This window comes from Adiantum capillus-veneris, chromosome 18 (assembly GCF_014529385.1).
Source record: "Adiantum capillus-veneris isolate H3 chromosome 18, ASM1452938v2, whole genome shotgun sequence".
In the NCBI taxonomy this organism is placed as follows: domain Eukaryota; kingdom Viridiplantae; phylum Streptophyta; class Polypodiopsida; order Polypodiales; family Pteridaceae; genus Adiantum; species Adiantum capillus-veneris.
This window is the reverse complement of record NC_140948.1, coordinates 118,370,314-118,391,372: the sequence shown is the minus strand read 5'-3', so window position 1 is coordinate 118,391,372 and position 21,059 is coordinate 118,370,314. Positions and strand designations below refer to the sequence as shown.

The window sequence follows — 21,059 nt, the reverse complement described above, 5'->3', positions numbered from 1 at the left end:
GGGAATAGGCTCAAGCATGTAAGTGTGAGTACGGTTTCCTCTCTCAGCGAAGAACATGGTTTTGTAGTTGGGGGCAATATAGGTGGTGTAATGTATGAAGCGTGACCCACCGGATTTCTCCCAAGCCGTAATACATTGGCATTGTAGAAAAGCTTCATTCACTTGAGAGTCAATTGAAGCATCATGTAGCAAGTGTAATGCATCCCATCTCCCAAACCACTTCTTTATGTCTTGCATCCATCCCGTGCTCAAGATCTTACTTTTATGCGTCTTTTGAACTTTTTTGCTTGCTTCCCATGCAATTGTAGGAAGTCGATGTGAGGGGTTTTGACGCATCTTTATCATGTACTCCACAACCCTTTCCATGCCCATAACCTCAATTGGAAGAGATCCCGACTCAAGAAGTAAGAGCATATATGGTGTTTGTATCTTAACTTGGAGAAAGTTTGTAAGAAAACGCTTTTGGACATTCTCAAACTCTTTCCAAGTAGACTTTGAGATACTCCCGCCCCACACTTCAACTCCATAAAGAAGAACCGGTGTCACCAATGCATCAAAAAGATACTTCTTGAGAGCCCAACACTTGATGTTTCCCGCATTACACATGTTCTCAAATGCATAATATGCTCTCTTTCCCGCTTCCAAACGACGCATAGCACATTCATGCCACTTGTGATTGGATGGAACCTCAAGGCCAAGGTACTTAAAGCTCTCAACAACTTCAAGTGTCTCGTTGTTGTACATAATGCATGGCTTCTCCTTATGGTTGGTTTTCAGAAGCATAACCTTTGTTTTGGATTCATTTACAATCAGCCCACTATGCAAGCAAAAGTTCTCAAGGACAACCATAAGCTTTTGTGCATCTTCTAAAGTGTGTGCTAGAAGCACTACATCATCCGCATACAACAAAAGCATGATTACCGCATTGCAAATAGTGACCTCTTCAATGCCTTCTTCTTGCATAAAGTCAAGTACCATTTGTTCCAATTGATCGATGCATAGACCAAAGAGAGTTGGTGACAATGGACATCCTTGTTTAACCCCAATAGTGCTTACAAAAATTTCTGAAATTTCTCTTCCCATGCGCAATTGACAAATCACCTTCTCATAGATTCGAGAAAGCGCAAGCATAAACTCACTTGGCACTTGGAGTTCTTCCATCCTTCTCCACAAATTGTTACGTGGAATCATATCAAAGGCTTTCTTAAAGTCCACAAAACAACAATACAATCGCTTGCCTTTCAACCGACTTTCCTCCATGAGAACACGAAGAGTGACAAGATGATCAATGGTGCTATGGCATCGACGAAAACCCGCTTGTCCCTTTGCACGCTTGTCATTCTCTTCAGCCCAATCACTCAATTTCATCTCCATTATGCACCCAAACAACTTTGCCATAAGAGACCCAATCATTATAGTCCGGTAGTTGCTTACATTCTTTACATCCCCTCCTTTATGCAAAGGCTTAACCCAATTAGTACTCCAATCATAAGGCATACCATGTTGAAGTGCAAGGTTGAACATATCACACATCCACTCATGGGTAAAATCTCCCGTCCATTTGATCATCTCCGGCTTGATACCTTGAAGATCTCCCGCTTTGCGAGTGGCCAACTTTTCAAGCCCACCGCATACATCCTCAATAGTAAAAAAAGACGGCATACATGGGAGTGAACCATAAAATGGCATTTTTTCAGTATTTTCTTGCTCATATAATTGCCTACAATGTGTGTACATATCCACTAGACTCAAGTTACCAAAATTCTCAACCCGCTTGCCTCTCAAGTTTCTCCAAAATCTTCCACATGCATGTGCCTTTTCTTGGACTTGAAATTCTTGTTGCTTTACTTCCCATCTTCTTCTCTTCTTTTGAATCAATGCCTTGTATGTACGCAAATGACTTTGATAGTTGTCTTTGTCCATAGTTGCATCAAGCTTTATCAAGGACTTTCGAGCATCTTGACATTCTTTATCAAACCACCTTTTGCGTGATCTATCTTTGTGGATACCATGGAGATGCTTTATGGCAAAGCATTCTTCCGCACAAGAACAAATAGCTTTCTTGAAAGCTTCCCATTTAGTTTCCAATGGTGTATCACATTGAAGCTTTGTCATCCATAATTTTTGCTCAACCATTTCAATGTACATTGGTGCCCGTTTGAAATCCATACATAGTGATAACTTCTCTTTCCTTTGGCTGAGATTATCATGCTTAGTTGCTTCTCCACATGAAAGGTCAATACATAAGGTGCGATGGTCGGATTCCGGGGTCCATTGACCAAACATAAAACTCTTTATGCGATACATGATGGCTTCAGAGAGTAGCATATAGTCAATCACACTATCCCCATTATGTCTTCTACATGTAAATCCATTGGTTCCACTCCACAAAGATACACCATTGGCAATGAGCATACCCGTGCTATTACACATGTGTAAAAGTAACTTTCCATAGTGATCCGGCTCTTTCTCATCCATTGAAGTACGATCATACAAGTGAACTTCCTCCAACTCCCTTGAAATGTATGGCATATCAAATTGTTGAGTATCATGTTGCAATGTTTTTGTGCGAGCATTCATATCCCCAAATACAATAACATCACCTTCACCTTTGAAATAAGCAATATCCTCTTCCAAATCAGAAAATGGTTGATCTCTATCCATGAAAGCATAAAAGGGAGAATCATGATGAGGAATGTAGCAACCGGCTACAAAAATGGGTGCTCTTTTTGGTGTCATAATTTTCAACCATACATAATGTTTGTACTTGTCATCTTTCACAATTGATACAAAATCTTCCAATCCTTTCTTAACCATACATGCTAACCCTCCTTGTCCTCTTCGTTGCTTGAGATTCTTTGACCACATCAATGAATGTACATTGTAATCCTCCAAGCCGTTAATCCTTTGTGTATCATGCTCCCAAGTTTCAACAAGAAGTACAACATCGGCTTTGCTTGTTAGTTCATCAATGCCAACCCCCGCATTCCATGGGTATCCATTACAATTCCAAAAGCATATTTTCAATTGTAACTCGGTCTCATAGGTCACGCATCCCTATTTGCTTGAGAGACTTGCCTCCTCCTTGGGCACATTTCTTCATGAGAGATCTCCTTGTTTTTATTATTCTTTTCCTCATATGCCTTGCGACGCATATTTTGTTGCTTAATAGTGCGATCTTCACATACAAAACATTTTGTATCCCTCAAATAGATCCAACTATTATCAAGGATAATCTTTCGCTTGGTCTCATCCGGCATGGTGCATACAATTGGCCGTTCTCCCGAGCGAGGAGCTCCTTGCTTCCCCACTCTATGTGCTCCATAGACCATAACTCCGGACATGCCAAAGTGGGTTTTGAAGAAATCTTCAATAACAATGGCAAGAGAAGGAGGTGTCTCTAACTTCTCTTCGGGAATTCCACGAATAACAATGTTCTTGGAACGTCGCTCCCGTTCCTTCAACTCCTCCACATCCACATTCTCAACATTCTTTGTTTGAACCATAGCTTGCATGAGTGAGGAATTAGAAACCACATTGCTACCACATACATCAGCCCAAGACTTGTTTGTGCATACATTTTTCATGTCGCATACATCCCGGCTCATAGTGTCAAATTTCTCCTCTTTCAATACATGGTCATGCTCTACTTTGCTCACCCGCTCCTTCAAAGCATTCAAGTCCACAAGAGAGCGTTTACATTCCTTGACTTCCTCTTCAAGTTGCATCAAACGTGTTGTTTGCATCTCAAGTGTCCTCTTGAGATTCTCATTCTCAACCACAAGTACCCTTAGTGTGCCATTCTCCATTGCAAGTGCTCGTAAGTCTTCGCCTTGTTTGTTTACGGTCTCTTGCAATGATACCAAGTACGCCATGATCATGGTTTCCGATGTCGTTGGTTGGGTGGTTGTGTTGCTATCTCCATACTTAGGAGATTTTGGATCATTTTCCACAATGGTTGTGGACCTTGTTGAAGAAGAAGAACCCTTGCGAGTGCCGGAAGACATTGTATGTAAAATAGGAGATGAGAATCAATTTTGTTGAACCTGTTCACTTCGGAAATGCTGCTACAGAAACGCCTTCCATAACTCTGAAAATTTCTGTCTTTACATCAATGCGTAGAGGACTTCGTGCTCTTCGATTGAGGCTATAGATCACCCAAATCGGAGTTCGGATGAAGAAGTTATGATCAAAAGAGTGGACTGTTGTCTACTAGGTTAAAAAACGGCTGCACTGAGAGAGAGAGAGAGAGAGAGAGAGAGAGAGAGAGAGAGAGAGAGAGAGAGAGCAAAGAACTCCTCCAAATCTAAATTTAAAGGTGAGAAGACCTATTTTCTTATGTAGGTTTGCCAAGTTTTTGGAAAAAAATTTCTTTCGAGCATTGGTGTTGTTCCATTAGAGAGGGTTCAAACTACCCAACAACCTCAACTATTTTCCAAGGTGGACCAATGGCAGCAGTGCCGATGGAGAACTTGGTTCACGCAGCCCATGGCTGCTCCACTTATTGTGCTTACGTGGCAGACGAGCAACCTATATGACCAAAAGGTTACAAAGTGATGAATCTCATGTCTGAGTACCAAAAAGGACTCATGCCTCCTCTACAGAAACACTATTCACACATATACGAAAAAGGCTATAACCTTAAACTAGCGCAGAGCAATCAACAATGTACAAAGACATCGTGGTTAAAACGTATGTATATTGCATGCATAGTCAATATGATATGTTGAGTTCAATATATTGTGTGAGAGCAACCCAGAGCACAGGGAAAAGGAGGAGAACTGTGATGAAGAGTGTCTTAGGATGCGGAAGTAAGGTCAAGCAAGATGGTGCTGGTCAGTTGGGGTGTAGAGCTGGACTAGAATGTCATTGAAGAGGTCGAGGTATCTTGGTTTTGTGAACATAGAGCAGTGCAAGAAAGCAGTAATATCCACCACACAAGCAAGCATGGAGGGAAAGAGAACAAGTCATTCTTTTGTGAGCTCAACAGGTCCTCGGCGCTTCCTACCGCAATGCTCTCTCATGTAGTGCATTGATTTGCACCATATGTCCAACAGGGTCAGGAAGCTTTCTGCTGTTTTCAACAGATGTAGCACAAATGTTGTGCATGTTTCCAAGTGTAGTGCATTGATTTGCACCATATGTCCAACAGGGTCAGGAAGCTTTCTGCTGTTTTCAACAGATGTAGCACAAATGTTGTGCATGTTTCCAAGTGTCAATCATGTACATGCATGTGGCAGTACAAAAAATGCTGATACGGGCAAAAGAATTCACGATGATATTGTTAGTCAGGGATTGTTGAAAAAAAATGTCGTACTTGGCACTACCTTGGTCGACATGTATGCCAAATGTGGCGCACTTCATAAAGCACAAAAAGTGATTGAGGAGCTTCCTGTCCGGGATGTCGGTGTCTCTTCGAATGCACTGATTGCGGGATATGCCCATCTCAGGTAGAGCCAGTAATCTCTGGGCTGTTTTGGCAGATGCAAAGTGAGGGTGTCTCTCTAGATGCAATCACATAATCTTGCATCTTGAAGTGAAGGGTTAGGAAGCTTTGGGCTATTTTCAGCAAATCCCAGAAGAGAGCATTCTCCAAATGCAATCACATACAATTGCATCTTGAGGCACGTGGCATTACACAAGATGCTAATATGGGAAAAAGAATTCATGATGATATTGTTAGTTAGGGGTTGCTCAAGAAAACTCCACATTGCATCGCGCGAAGGCCGCAATGTCATACTAGTTATATTAATCTATACAAAACTTAGCGTGGTATTTTCTGGGATATAAATCCCAATGTGGTCGCCCAGGTAAGTGGGCGGGCCGCCAGGTATGTACACATATTCTTTTGTAAAAACCTAATAAGAACTCACTATGCACTACACATTACAGTAGAGCGAGTTCACCATATCATCGTGCTCTTCTTCTCGCACTCTCTCTTGCGTCGCACTTCCGCTCGTACTCCTTCAACTGGTATCACAGCTCAGATCGAGGCTCGGGGCAGCATTTGCAGGTAGCCACAGTCACCTGCTCAGATTGGAGTGAGATTCGACAGGCGAAGACACGGCCCCAAATCCTGTGGAAAAGCCCGAAGGGCTTGGTGTTATTCTAAGGTCATCTCAGCCACCATTCGGCTTCGACAAAGTTCTGCGCATGCCATTTTCGACTACGTGGTCTCGGCGGGTGCAGATCCGATTCTGCAAATTTGGGGTCTCAGCCTACGACTGCAGGTGCTGAGGATATCGGCACTCCCAGAGTGTTTATTTGTGGCTGTCTACACATCGAAGGACGGCTCACAGTTCTTGGAGGCGTGTCACATACGACACGGGCGCATCTACACACAGACTGTAGTAGGCGACATCCACTAGTTCATCAGGTAGCTTGTGTTTGCTGCTTGATATTCCAGATTTCATCCTGACATTGCAGGTACTTCCACATGGGATGTATTGTCAGAGATGATGTATGCCTGTTGAGGGTTTGCTGGCTGTGAGTCACGCAGTAAACAACCGCCGCATCGGTTACAGCATATAGTGGGAAATTTGTGGATGTATGACTTTGTGGGAAGTCTATGTATTGTCAGATTTACTGCAGCCTTTGTTGAGGGTCGAGTGAGGTTTTATTGAGTTGGGGGATTCTCGAATGTTGAGATCCTTTCGGTGATACAGGTCTTGGAGCGATCCCTCGAGCACCCTTAGATAGGCAGCTAGGATGTATTGACTGTGAGTTAGACAGTTGGGATTGCATCTTTGCTTTACTTCCATTGAGGCATTGTCGCAGTCTATGCTTAGAGGACAGTGAGAGACAGTACAAGTGCATAACAAGTTTACCCGCAGCTTACAGTGTTAGAGAGACAATGTTTTTTGAGCTGTTTTTGGTTTGTTTTTTGAGTACACCAGAGCCATTTTACAATAGGTTGATATTGGTTCAGAGGTCAGTTTACAAAGGAAACTCTACCGAATTTTTCCCAAGAAAGTAAACTAATGTGAAGCGTAGCTATGGCTGGGGATCATAGGACACTGCTCTTTACAATATTAAGAAGCTGGATGGAACCAATTTCCCATTGTGGAAGAAGCAAATTTGGCACGTGTTGGTACAAAAGAAGCAGATAAAACCTATAAAGCTCAAAGGGATATAACCACAAGATATGGAAGAAGATGAATGGAGCGAAATGGATGAATTGGCACTTTCTACCATTATGCTGACTTTGGCAGAAAGCGTTTACTTCAATGTAGCAGACGATATGTCGACTTATGTAACATGGACAAAGTTGAGTGATCTTTATGAGAAGCAGAGTGCAGCTTCACAGGTATAATGGCTCAAGAAGCTTGTTGACTTGAAGATGAAAGAAGGGACACCTATGTCCAATCATCTGAATGAATTCAACACCATCTACAGTCAGTTGTCAGCTCAAGGTGTCAAGTTTGATGAACCTGCTAGAGCTATGTTCCTGTTGATCACATTGCCGGAAAGTTGGGACACTTTTCGCACAGCTTTGAGTAATTATGCACCTCCAGATGCTTTGACCATAGCAGGTGTAGAAGGCAGTCTGCTTACTAAGAAACCAATAGAAAGACAATGGACAAAGGCAAAGGAACAACCTTAGTTGTCAGGGGAAGGACCAAAGAAAAGTACAAAGGTGGAAAGAGGAATCAGTCTCGTAGCAAGTCCCGCAGTGCTAAAGGCAAGAGTGACATAGAATGCTACCATTGTGGCAAGAGGGTCACATGAAAAGAGACTACAGAGAATGGAAAGCAGAAAAAGGCAAAGAGAAAGCTGAAGACCATGATGAGAAGAACAAGTCCTCAATGAAGATTCAAGAAATAAATGTGACAAACACTGTTGTAGAGGATGATAGTCTAGTGTCAGGAGACATCTACTTCTTGAAGAATACAATGGACTCAGCTCTTCTTACAGCATCTAATGGAAATGCACTGAGTGACTGGATTATAGACTCAGGGGCATCACTTCACGTGTCTCCAAACAAGGAGTGGTTTACCTCTTATGTGACCACTAAAGATCATGTTCAGCTAGGCAATGGGCAAACATGTGAGATCTTAGGTGTTGGAGATGTTAAATTGAAGTTTCAAAATGGCTCTTCTTTCACGCTGAAGAATGTGAGACATGTTCCCGCAATTACAAAGAGCTTGATCAGCACAGGTTTACTTGATGATGCTGGCTACATCACCACTTTTGGACAGAACATGTGGAAGATATCCAAGGGTTCTATGACAATAGCACATGGAGTAAAGTCTGGAGGACTTTACATGATTTATGTATCAAATGTCTCTAAAAATGTAATCAATGTAACCGAGCAGCCAAACGTTTCTTTGTGGCATAGCCGGTTAGGACATATGTCCAAGAAGGGAATGGAAATCTTGTCTCGTTCTGGTTATTTGCTTGGCTTTTCATTTAATGATTTTGAATTCTGTGAACATTGTCTGTATGGTAAGCAAACACAGCAGCCACATAAGCATAGAAGCAGTAGAAGAGATACACAGTTGGCACTTGTTCATAGTGATTTGTGTGGACCTATGCCTAACCTATCTCTAGGGGGAGCTTCTTACTTTATGACATTTATAGATGATTACTCGAGGAAAGTATGGGGTTACTTTCTCAAGCACAAGGATAGTGTTTTCAAAACGTTTGTGACACTTGTGGAGAATCAGAGTGGCAAGAAGCTTAAATGCTTACACACTGACAATGGTGGAGAGTATGTTTCAAAGGCCTTCCAGGACTTTTGTGAGTCAAAAGGTATAAAACGTGAACTTACTGCTCCTTACAATCCTCCTCAAAATGGTGTTGCTGAGAGGATGAATAGGACCGTACAAGAGAAGGTCAGAAGTATGTTGTCTAATGCACAGCTGCCAAATGGGTTTTGGGCTGAAGCTGTATCAACAGCTGTTCATCTTATAAATAGATCTCCTAGAAAGGTTTTGCAGAAGGATTCAGTGCCAGAGATGGTATGGTTAGGCAAAATTCCCTCATACAAGCATCTCAGAGTCTTTGGTTGTGAGGCATATACTCACGTTCCAAAGGAATTTAGGAACAAACTTGAGCCAAAGAGTAGAAAGTGCATCTTTCTAGGCTATGGTAATTCTGGTGAGATGGGGTACAAACTTTGGGATCCCGAATCCAGAAAGGTTATCCGCAGCAATGATGTTCTCTTTAATGAATCCAAATATCATTCTAAACCAGAGAGGGTTGAGGAGATTAGAAGAGTTGTCTTCCAAGAAGATGCACCTGCACGTGCAAGACAAAATGTCAGGGCTCAAGAGGAGCAAGGACAGGATAGATTGGAACCACAGGTTGTGGCTGAGCCTGAGCCACCTATTTTGTGTAGATCTGGACGTATCACGCGACCTCCTGATCGGTTTGTTCCATCTATGAACTATGTCATGTTGACTGATTGCAATGAGCCTTCATGTTACAAGGAAGCAGTGCAAATGAAGGACTCCGGGAATTGGCAATTGGCCATGCAGTCAGAGATGACAGCTCTGCATAAAAACCAGACATGGAAGCTAGTTAAATTACCACAGGGCAAAAAGGCTCTACCTTGTAAATGGGTTTACAGGTATAAGATCACCACTCATGATAGTCAGCCAAAGTACAAAGCAAGGCTTGTTGCCAAGGGCTTTAAGCAAGAACAAGGCATTGACTTTGATGAAGTCTTCTCTCCGGTGGTTAAGATGACTACATTGAGATGCTTTCTTGCATTGGTTGCCATATTAGATTTGGTGTTGCACCAAATGGATGTCAAGATAGCATGGTGATTTAGATGTGGAAATTTACATGCAGCAGCCAGAAGGGTTTGTTGAGAAAGGCAAGGAAGATTTGGTATGCCAGTTGTTAAAGAGTGTTTATGGCTTAAAACAATCACCGAGGGCATGGTACCATAAATTCCACAAGTTTATGCTTTCTCAAGGCTACAAACGTAGTGAGTTCGATCACTGTCTATATACAAAGAAGGCTAAGGATGGTAGTTGGATGATCCTTATTTTGTATGTGGATGACATGTTGATTGCTGGCAAGCACTTGGAAGAAATTTCAGCTTTGAAGTCAAAGATGGTAAAATCGTTTGACATGAAAGACATGGGTGAGGCAAGTCATATACTTGGTATGCGCATTGAGAGAGACAGATCAAAGAAGTTGATTTGGTTATCTCAAACAGAGTATATTGACAAGGTTTTGCAACGTTTCAATATGGAGAAGGGAAAGGCATTGAGTGTTCCATTGCCACCATATGTGAAACTTAGCAAACAAGATTGTCCTTTGTCTGAGGAAGAACAACTGAAATGGATAAGATTCCATATGCGTCTGCAGTGGGTAGTTTGATGTATGCAATGATTGCTACTCGCCCAGACATTGCATTTGCAGTGGGAGTAGTAAGTCAATACATGTCAAACCCAGGCAAGAAACATTGGGAGGCAGTGAAAGGAATATTGAGATACTTGAAAGCTACAAAGAGTATGCGTATATGCTATGGGAGTCAGGAGCTAAGTGTAAAGGGTTTTACAGACTCAGATTATGCAGGTGACTTAGACAACCGAAGGTCTCCATCAGGGTATGTCTTTACATTGGCTGGTGGAGCAGTATCATGGCGTTCTAGATTACAAGATTGTGTTACTCAGTCTACTACAGAGGCTGAATATGTTGCAACATCAGAGGCATGCAAAGAATCAATTTGGCTTAATCGACTAGTAACAAATTTGGGAATCAAAGAAGAGACGCCTGTGTTATATTGTGATAGTTAGAGTGCTATACAATTGGCTCGCAATCCAGTTTATCACTCAAAGACAAAGCATGTGGATGTGAAGTATCATTTCATCAGGGAAATGCTCGAGGATAAGCAAATTCAGCTTGTCAAAGTTCACACCACAGAAAATCCTGCTGATCTACTTACAAAAGGACTTCCCTCAAAGAGCTTTGCGCATTTTCGCAAGCAGTTAGGTGTAGGGTAGTACATCACTTCTCTACATCTCTTGTATATTAGCTTGTATAGTAGCTTCTCTCACACTTAAAGTACCACATTGGACTTTAAGTGGGAGGTTATTGGGATATAAAGCCCAATGTGGTCGCCCAGGTAAGTGGGCGGGCCGCCAGGTATGTACACATATTCTTTTGTAAAAACCTAATAAGAACTCACTATGCTCTACACATTACAGTAGAGCGAGTTCACCATATCGTCGTGCTCTTCTTCTCACACTCTCTCTTGCGTCGCACTTCCGCTTGTACTCCTTCAGTATTGAAACTAGCAAAACTTAGAGGGGTATTGAAACTAGGGAAAATTACCAAAATACCCCTATAATTTGTGGAATTCCCCAAATACCCCTCATATTTCAACAAATTCCCATAATACCCTTGTATCTATTTTGGTTGGATTTTCCAATCTTTATTCCTTTTTGACAACTCAGATACATTTCTGAGTCCTTAGCATGTAATTTGTCACAAATTACCTCACAAAAAAAGGCATTTATGTCTAAAACTCAAATTCTAGTTTTAACATCTTATATTGATAGACAATCAATCTTCTTATGAGAAGCTACAATTTTTTTAATCTTTGGAGAAATTTAATTTCACAACTAGGAGTATTCTGGAAAATTTTGAATTTTTTTGGGAATTTATGACAAAATAGTGGGGATACTTTGGTAATTTTTGAAATTAGAGGGGTATTTTGGGAATTTCCTCAAATGAGAGGGGCATTTTGGTAATTTTCCCTTGAAAGTATTAAAAGAAAATCTTTCATTGAAATTTTTGTAGGCAGTAGGAGTGTAGTGTGAGAACTTTGAAAGTATTAAAAGAAAATCTTTCGATGAAAATTTTATAGGCAGTAGGAGTGTAGTGTGAGAACTTTTAGGAACCCCTCTTATTGGTGGAAATTCCCAAAATACCCCTCAAATTTCAAAACTAGAATTTGAGTCGATTATGTAGACTTTGGAGATGAACTGTTTCATTATTTTCAGACATAACCGCCCTTTTTTGCGAGGCAATTTGTGACAAATTACATGCAAAGCACTCAAAAACGGATCTTACTTGTCAAAAAGGGTAGATACAAGATTATTTTGGGAATTTTCACAAATTAGAGGGGTATTTTCCCAAAAGAAAAACAAACAATTGACTTTTTATTAAGAAAGCCGACAGCATACGATCGACGAGCTATTCTCAAGGCAGCGCTCAAAACGGCTGCTATCAAAACGACACAACACAGCTCGTAGCCCTTTGATCAGAAATGGCATCTCCTGGCACTCCTTCCCCTCATGAGATAGCAGAAGATTTTGGGCAGAGAGTGGACTTGACAAGGCGAATCCGAGAAGTTCTTTCAAACTATCCAGAGGGTACCACTATGCTGAAGGAGCTCATACAGAATGCTGATGATGCTGGCGCTACACAAGTTGCCTTCTGCTTGGATAGACGACAGCACGGAGAGGACACTTTACTCTATAAAGAACTCGCTCCATGGCAAGGCCCTTCACTTCTGGCATATAATAATGCGGAGTTCTCAGCTGATGATTTTGAGAGTATTTCGAAGCTTGGTGGTAGCAAGAAGGGAAGGCAACCATGGAAGACTGGGCGATTTGGGTAAGGAAGCATAAGCATAACACAGTCCTCCTTTTTTTTCTCGGTAAAAACCAAGCACCTATCACTATACAATGGTGGTAGATTGTCTGTTGTTTTCTTGTTTGTTTTGTGAGCCTGTTTGTTTGAATGTGCGTGCGTGCGAGTGCAGTTGTGTTGTCCATGGGTGCTTGAGCGCCAGTCGTGCACTGTGGATCCTTCCCACATGTTTTGGTCAGTAGCGAGTGGGGCTATGTTTCGTAGCGGTGGTGTATGTATCTCTATGGGTCCCATCCATGCTTTCTCCGATATGAGATCTTGGGACTTTTGCCCCTAGTTAAGATATTTGCAGATTGGTGATGCATTGATAGGGGCCATGTCTGCGTTAGAGCATGATTCTTGCAACAAGACATGTGCTTTCCTTTGCCACGTACGGAGTTGTAATTTGCTCAAAATTTAATACAAAAAGAAATACCGAAAGGGGCGTCAGTCTTTGGGATCAATCTCTCTTGGCATGGAACTACGCAGAGCAACGTCGACTCATTTTAACTGTGATTTCATTTTGCGAAGTGTTTTAAGTGAATCTCTCTCTCGTGTCGCGACGAATTCTAGACTTGGGGTGCCCAAAATTGTTACATGATCTCCGGGACCTCTCGGAATAGTCAAAGCTAGACCAAAAGCCTCAAGGTAAAGTTCCAGTATCTGTGGAGTATCTACTAGGTTCTCCTCCATCCACTTGGCATCCAATGCCGGAGAGTTCTTGACTAAGTAAGAACCGCCGTTCACTTTACCTTTCACTTTCCTTTCCTGGTGAGAGAGTATTTGTTCTAGAATGAGAATCTCCTCGCTCTCTTTCACTTCAGGTTGCTCCTCAGGCTCCCTGTCCATTGGCACCTTACTCTTGAAAGGTTTCAACAGACTCACATGAAACACATTGTGAATCTTCCAAGTATCTGGCAACTTCAGTCTGAAGGATACATCATCATCTTCTCTTGAATCTGGAAAGGGCCATAATACCACATACTTAACTTCGGAAAAAGCCGCTCCTTTCTCTTTCGTTTCCCTAGGCATGCCTGCTCAAATCGTAAGAGCACCCAATCATTTTCCTTCAGCTGTAAGTTGCACTGATGCTTGCCCGTTGCCTTCTTATGCCTTGAGACTTCTCAAGAGCCTCGTACGCTTTGGCCAAAGCAATATCTAGATCTAGATTATACCGATCTACTTCAAAAATCTTATCTTGGCTTTGGGGAATTCTCTGAAGACGAAGAAAAAATCTGAGTCATTCTCGAAACGAGTACGCTTCTTAGATCTGCTTGCCACCTCAAAACTCGACTTCTGGCCCAAATAATTGGGAAAATCCACCGATTTCCTCTACTTTCGAGAGTGCTTCAAGCCTTTCATTATCTGGTTCATCTTCCGGTCAACAGCTCAGTGCAGCTCTTCCTGCGAGTACAACTTTTGCTTTTCTGCACTCGTTTGCCCTTTCAGGTTTCCTCCCGATCTGAGAGGAGAATCAATGGTCTCTCTCCATCTCGAGTAAATCTCATCAATCAGGTAATCCTTCAGGTGTTTCGCAAATCTTGGGTCTCTAGAGTACTTGACTAGTCTTTTTACACATGCGTCAACTTGCAGCGGACGCTTGGACTCTGCTCTGAAAAACTGCTCCGCCGAAAATTTGCCCAAATCTTCATTCTTTTTTTTAGTTCCCGCGCCAGATTTCAACTTTTCTTCGCCTCCCCCTCGAGAGATGGTTTCTTTGTCAAATTCTTCGCGAGAACCCATGTGTAATCTGGGGTTCTTTATGGCTTATGCCCTGTAAGAGAGCAATGAAGACGGGAGCGCGCTTGATGCTTGATGGACAAAGGTTGGGAGTGGCTAATAAGTACGAGGTCAGGACACGAAGATTCTTTCACAAAAATTTGCGTGTGATTCTTTCATGAAAACCCGCGTCTGCTGCAAAAAGGAACGGATCCTGAGCTCTGATACCACTGTAACAGGCTTGGACACTCCAAGCGAGAAATCAATAGCAACACACGAACATAAACTTCAAAATCATTGTACTTTAATATATATATCTATATATATTGTGGTGTGTGTGGCGGGACGGCCTTGGTGTGAACCTACCCTCATGTAGATGCCAAGATAATTAGTTGGCTGTAGTCTCTCTTGTTTTCAATATAAGGAGCTGCCTACTCGTGGAGAAGGTAGACTCAGTTTGAGCCTAATCCGGTGCACACCACATTGGTGGAGTTGACGGGCATTAGGAGGGTTCTTTAGAGGTTTCGTTTTCAGTTTCTTGGTGCACTGCAATAGAGTAGGCAGCTATGGCGACGTTCTTGGTTGACCTGGGGTAGTGATTTCAGTTTGCATCCTCACTGCTCGCTTTCTTGCTAATCTGCTCCCGCCATCACCATTGACCAAAGACCTCTAGTGTGTGAGACCCCGTCGGCAAGAAGCCCCCCTTCTGCTCCTATACTGTGCCGTCAATTTTGTTGATCCATTGCAGCACCCAACCACGTCATCATTTACCCTAGCTTCTCGCTACTGCGTGCTACCTGCAAGTCCTCTTCTTTTGATGAACATCCCTTTTGAGCCGCAGCCCCAGTCTTGCCTCACACTTCTTGGTGTACCTCCACCTTACCTTCATGCATGGCTTTCTTGTTCGACACAGGGTGATACCGCTTACATTTTCCCCAGTTATCATACCCTCGCAATCTCTACTCAAGACGAGAATTGTGTTTATGGAGAAGCTCCTTGATTGCTCTATTTCTTGTCGCAAATCCTGAGCCAACATTGTCTAATCGTGCATCAAGATCAAGGCCACGTCTTGCCGTGAATCAGGAGCACACACTGCTGCGTCTGTGGTTCTTGTCGTTCCAAGCTCAGCTAATGAAGGCGGTGGTGTTCCTCTCAGCAGTAACAACAATCCGATGACCTTCATCACCCTTCAACAACCTTTTCTTGACCCAGTTATCCTGAAGCTTTGCCTTGCCCCATTAATGTGCCCACACAGATTTCACGCCTTGCCTCTCCAGATGAGCTCTTTAGCTCCTGCAGCAGCCGCAAGAAGAGAAGGAAGAAGTCAGTTATATGCTGCTCCTCAACCGTCTTTCAATGGTCAGGTGGCTTTCACAATTGCTAGCCGTGGAAAGCTCGAACACAATTTGCAGAGAAGCTCAGAGTTCACGAAGCTCAGAGCCTTATGGTGCTTGCACATGGCCATTGCCACAGATTCGTGCGAACATGCAGCAATGCTCGTGGGGAGGGCGAAAGATCAAGAACCTGGTCAGCTCATTTCTTGGCGTGTTTCTTGCTCTTGTAACAGTTTTTGTAGCGCATGTTCTTGTAACAATAATGTTCTCCATTCCTGCACTGCTAGTCCTGTGTTGCTCGTTGGGGTCCAAGTGCAACATGCAATGCACTCACATTGTGCCAACAAAGGGAGTTACTGCAACTTGGTTGCAGAGGTGCCTTTTGCTACTGATTTCAGTTCTTGGAATTTTCAGTTTTTGTTCAAATAAACTCACAATCACACCAAGTCTCTTGTGGAAATGGATTTATGTCGCCAAAATATCGTGTCTAGTCCTCAGTTTGTCCTCCCTCGTCTTGTCCATTACATTGGGATAGCGATCTAGTGTTTGCATAAGCGAGATGTTCGAGTTCCATGCCTTGATGATGATCGGCATGATGTCAATTCTAGCCCCCAAATTCAGACCCTAGCCCCCAAATTCAGACCCCAGCCCCCAAGCCGTTGTATGATCACTCCCCCCGGATGAGGCGTTGGAGTTGATGTAGTCCCTTCAGTCATGTCGAGTCCCTACCCAGTCCAAAACTAGTAAAAAGATGTTCATCTTTTTCTCCCTAAGGGGGGAGGTGTGGTGTGTGTGGCCGGACGGCCTTGGTGTGAACCTACCCTCATGTAGATGCCAAGATAATTAGTTGGTTGTAGTCTCTTTGGTTATCAATATAAGGAGCTGCCTACTCGTGGAGAAGGTAGACTCAATTTGAGCCTAATCCCGTGCACACCACAATATATATTTATATATATATATATATACACACACAGAGAGAGAGAGAGAGAGAGAGAGAGAGAGAGAGAGAGAGAGAGAGAGAGAGAGAGAGAGAGAGAGAGAGAGTTCCATGTCTAGAAGCATTGGCCCCAAAGACTGGCGCCCTTTTTGGTATTTCTTTATTTATTGATCACAACAAGGTACAACTCCCAAGGGACCTCTGCTCTCAGACTCTGCGTCCAGATGCTCTGTAGAGTGAGGTCCCAGGGGCGCTTTTATCATCAAAAGGGATGCCCCAAAAGCAGAGCCCCAAAAGCAATTAGAAAAGCACTTTTCCCCAAAAGCATATGCTTTCTGCACCAAGCGTAATTTCGGGAAATCCATACAACTTGCCACGTCAGCACAACATCACGAAATTTGGAAAATCCGTACAGTCCTGCCACGTTACCTTCCGTACGGACTGCCACGTCAGCATGTCAGTGCATTTTATGAAAATCTCCTTCAAGGTTCAAGCTTTTGTCTGTCAGGTTGAGCGGAATTGAAATGGTGAAGATCTAGTTTTACACTTCACAGATCCTTCAACTTCGTTCCTTGCGTTAGTGATTCCTTTTAGTTGAGATGATGGTTCCTTTTACTTTTTCTTGAAGAGAGGGGTTGGGAGAATGCAATAGAGAGGTGTAGAGGGAGAGAGAAAGAGAGAGAAGAAGAGAGCGACACCCGATGGGGTCCCAACAAACCCTCTCAGGGCCCCCCGCACCGTTGCCGATGTGGTATTTGCCTTAGATTGCGTAAATGGAACATACACACAATGCAATACCTCATGTGTAGACTCTACCGACTCGAGTGACAACAATCACCTCGCAACTCCTCAAGACAAGGCACCTCCAGGGCTGATTTGATGCACCTTTGGATCCTTCTCGATGTGGGAATGGGGATGGCCAACAAGGGTAGATCTGGGGCTGAATTGCGCTCCCGATGTGAGAGGAATGAAGGGCTGAGAGCTGGCTGCAAAAACGCAGATCTGCGACAAAAAACATAGTCTGTTCCGTCTATTCTTTTCCGTTGGCACGTGGTGCCCGTCCCGTGATAGTGGTATCAGAGCTTCAGGCGTGTGCTTTTCTCAAAGCATACCGGTTCTACCAAAGAGCAGACAGAGCAAGTTGGCGCTGCCAAAGCTTACATGATAAATTTTATTAAAGGATCTTTGTGTCCCAATCCCAGACAAATTGTTGTTAAATTGGCTTTATCTGATAGAAATATAATTCTAAATGAATTATTGGATTTATAAGTGAGAGGGTTTTCTCGCTTGGAAACACCAAGGAAAAATAATTCTAAATGAATTATTGGAATTTTAAGTGAGAGGGTTTTTCTCATTGGAGACATTCGAGTACAGAGTATTTCTAGTGCGTCATTCAGAGAAATGACGGGAGCACTCTGAACGGGAATATCTGTAAGGCCACCAGGAACGGGTACTTTTGATGCGTCACATTGGATGGATGACAGAGAGCATCGGGAAGAAGTATCCGACCATTCGGGAACGACATCTCTGTTGCCTCATAGGATGGGTGACACAGAGCATCGTGAAGGAGATTGTACCTTAAGTTCGGTAGGAAAGGACTAGGTGATGGATGTTCCTGATGCGTCTCAAGTTGGGTGACGGGTGCATCGGAAAGGGAATATCCATAGTCAGGAGGAAATTCCGAACTGTGTTAGAATTGTGCACAAGGAAAAGCAAGCACTTGAATGAAGATGGGTCATTGTTTCTTTATAAATCTTTTCTCATAAATCTGTGCTGTCAATTCTGGCCTTGAAAACAATCGGCTTTCATAGGCAATCACATGGCCTTCTTGCATTAAGACCGCACCCAAACTACGACCACAAGCATCACAATATACTTCGAATGACTTTTGCAAATCAGGCAAAGTCAAAACTGGTCCCGTAGTCAATTTCTCTTTCAAAGTCTGAAAGGCAGTCACTTGTGTGGGTCCCCACAAAAAAGGGACTCCTTTCTGTGTCAGAATGCGCAAAGGGTAAGCAAGCTCTGCAAATTTTCCAATGAACCACCGGTAGTAAGAACATAAGCCCAAGAAGATTCTAACTTTATGAACATTCTTCAAATCGGGCCAATCACGTATAGTTTCAATCTTGGTCGGGTCCATCTGTACTCCTGCTGTTGAGATGATGTGTCTTAGAAAGTGTATCTCCGGCAAAAAAAATTTCGCTCTTTTTTCATATTTATAAGCAATTAATGCTTCCTCAGTGTCTGGAAAACCCACAAATGATCGGTATTCTCGGAAAATCCAAAAAGTCGTCCTGAAAGCTGTCTTATAGACTTCTCTAGGAGCAATACAGATCTGATGATAATCACTCTTCATATCAATTCGGCAAGTAGAATTCTGAAGTCTGTCGAGTATATCATCGATCCTCATAATGTGGAAATTTGTTTTGGTTCATTATTTCTTTATCTTGGCCTCGGCTAAAGTTGTAAGGTGGCCGGTTCGGTGGTGTACTACCATGAATCAATCATGTGATCTTCACGACGTAAAGGAGGTAACTCGCTTTATACGCCTTCAGAGAAATAGTCAGCCTCTATTGCAGAAAAATCTTGTCATTTCTTTTCGAGGTCAAACATATTCGACCTTCAATCATCATTCAATTCTCTCAAGAAAAATCAAGTAAAGAAACTGAATTTCATCAAGTACAATCTCTCTTGCTCTGCATGTAAGGTGCAGCGGATGTGAATGTTGAACTTTGCTCAAGATGAGTGTTCCGGACTGTGCTCAAGGGTTCCTTTTCCTTAGGGAAGGGAGACTCTTCCGTTCCTTTAGCCTCGAGTTAGCAAGCTTCCGATCAAAAAAACGTGTGTCCACATTCAAAGGAGGAACAGGGGAAAAATCAGCAAGCATCCTCTAAATCTCCCGTCAAAGAGAAGAGTAATGGTGCCCCAAGCGAAAGCGAGATGCAACATTGGGAAATGAAAGAACATGTCCAGTATCATCCACCACCTGATGCACCTGGCATATTCTTTTTTGCGAAAGAAAATTGGCCTGGCTAGAGACTGCTAAGCCAAAGTCGAGGAGAAAGCTTTGCTCCAATGCAAACTCTCCAATCGAAGGGAATTGCCAAGAAGGTGTTGGCGACCATGCCAGATGCACCTAGCATACTCCTTTTTGCGAAAGAAAATAGGCCTGGCAAGGAGACCGGTGAGCCAAAGTCGAGGAGAAAGCTTTGCTCCAATGCAAACTCTCCAATTGAAGGGAATTGCCAAGAAGGTGTTGGCGACCATGCCATTGCATATGCGAGGTGACAACCTTCTTGTCCACAATGAGAGAAGAAGTAAAGGGGCATCCTGGAATGTGTCCTTGAAGCTGCCCAAAAATAACCTCCCAATATGTCGGCTGCCAATGACCAAATGATGGCGTAACAATATGCTCACACATATGTGACACCATAAGTGTCCAGGGCTGCTGCTGTTGCACCAAGATTGGTAAAAACATAGCTTTCCGAGCCAGAACATGAGTGCGCAAATCCAAAATGTTCAACCTGCCAAGGCGCTTGGGAGAACACTTGTCCAGAGACAAAAGTCGGAGACCTTTTTTGTGAAATGAAGTACGCCAGAAGTGCTCCAAAAAAGTAGACATGAGGGACTGCAAACGCAACCGAGACCAAGGTAACAAGGATAAGAAAAACTGCACATAGGCCATGAGAATGCACTGGACAATCCTGAGACGTACATGTAGTGGCCAAGTCAGACGCTGAAGCACCCAATCCAATTTATGCGCAGCCGATACATTCTAGGCCAACAGATAACCCAAATGGCGAACGATGACATGTGGAGGAACAATCTCCCACGGCCATAAGAGCTTATGCCAATCATACTCATTCAAAGGCAATAACTTGGATTTACGAAAATTGACTTTGAGGCCCAACGAATCCAAACAAGTGAAGAGTATGCATAATCAGTTCAACATCGTCAAAGTGATTGCGAGGATAACAAAGAGTCATCCGCATAGGCCTGACCAACAAGATGCTTCGCTGATGGAAGCAAGAAATCCAAATACACAAGCAGGGGTGAGTAGCAATTGCATAGAGCAAAGCACTAAGAGGACAACTGTGAGAGTGCGCGTGTGCGGAAGTGTGAGAGAGGAGAGAGAGAGAGACTGTAGACACAAACGCTGGTGTGTAGGGAAGAGGGGGCATGACTACCAGAGCAAGAAGACCCGTACAATGATCAGATGATGTATCCTGTGGGTACCCCCCTGCCCCCATATATAGGTGCCCAAGGGGAGGTAGGGCGATGCATGGAAAAATCCAGACGACCCAAACAAGGAAGAATAACCCATGGTGGGCACCCAGTACAAGTGGGCGGCCAGCCCCAATGGCGGCTGGAGCAGGTACAACCTAGACTATGGGTGGCCAGCCCGAAGACATACTAGCCGTACAAGTATGCTGTAGACCTGAGTGAAACGACAGAGAGGTTTAAGTCTAACACCCCCT

The 21,059-nt window shown here is 43.2% G+C and overlaps 1 protein-coding gene across 4 annotated transcripts in view; it reads left to right on the top strand.

Moving 5' to 3' along the window:
* The first annotated feature begins 12,148 nt into the window (after positions 1-12,148).
* The window catches only part of LOC147436281 (Zinc finger, C3HC4 type (RING finger) family protein), a 219,056-nt gene continuing 210,145 nt past the window's right edge, over positions 12,149-21,059 (top strand). For 2 of the 4 annotated variants that reach the window (XM_086489208.1, XM_086489207.1), the window contains exon 1: positions 12,406-12,576. In XM_086489208.1, coding sequence (XP_086345334.1) covers positions 12,556-12,576 — 21 coding nt within the window. In that variant the 5' untranslated portion in view covers positions 12,406-12,555. Of the gene's footprint in view, positions 12,577-21,059 lie in introns of all 4 variants that reach the window. The other 2 variants (XM_086489205.1, XM_086489206.1) reach the window with 2 other exon arrangements.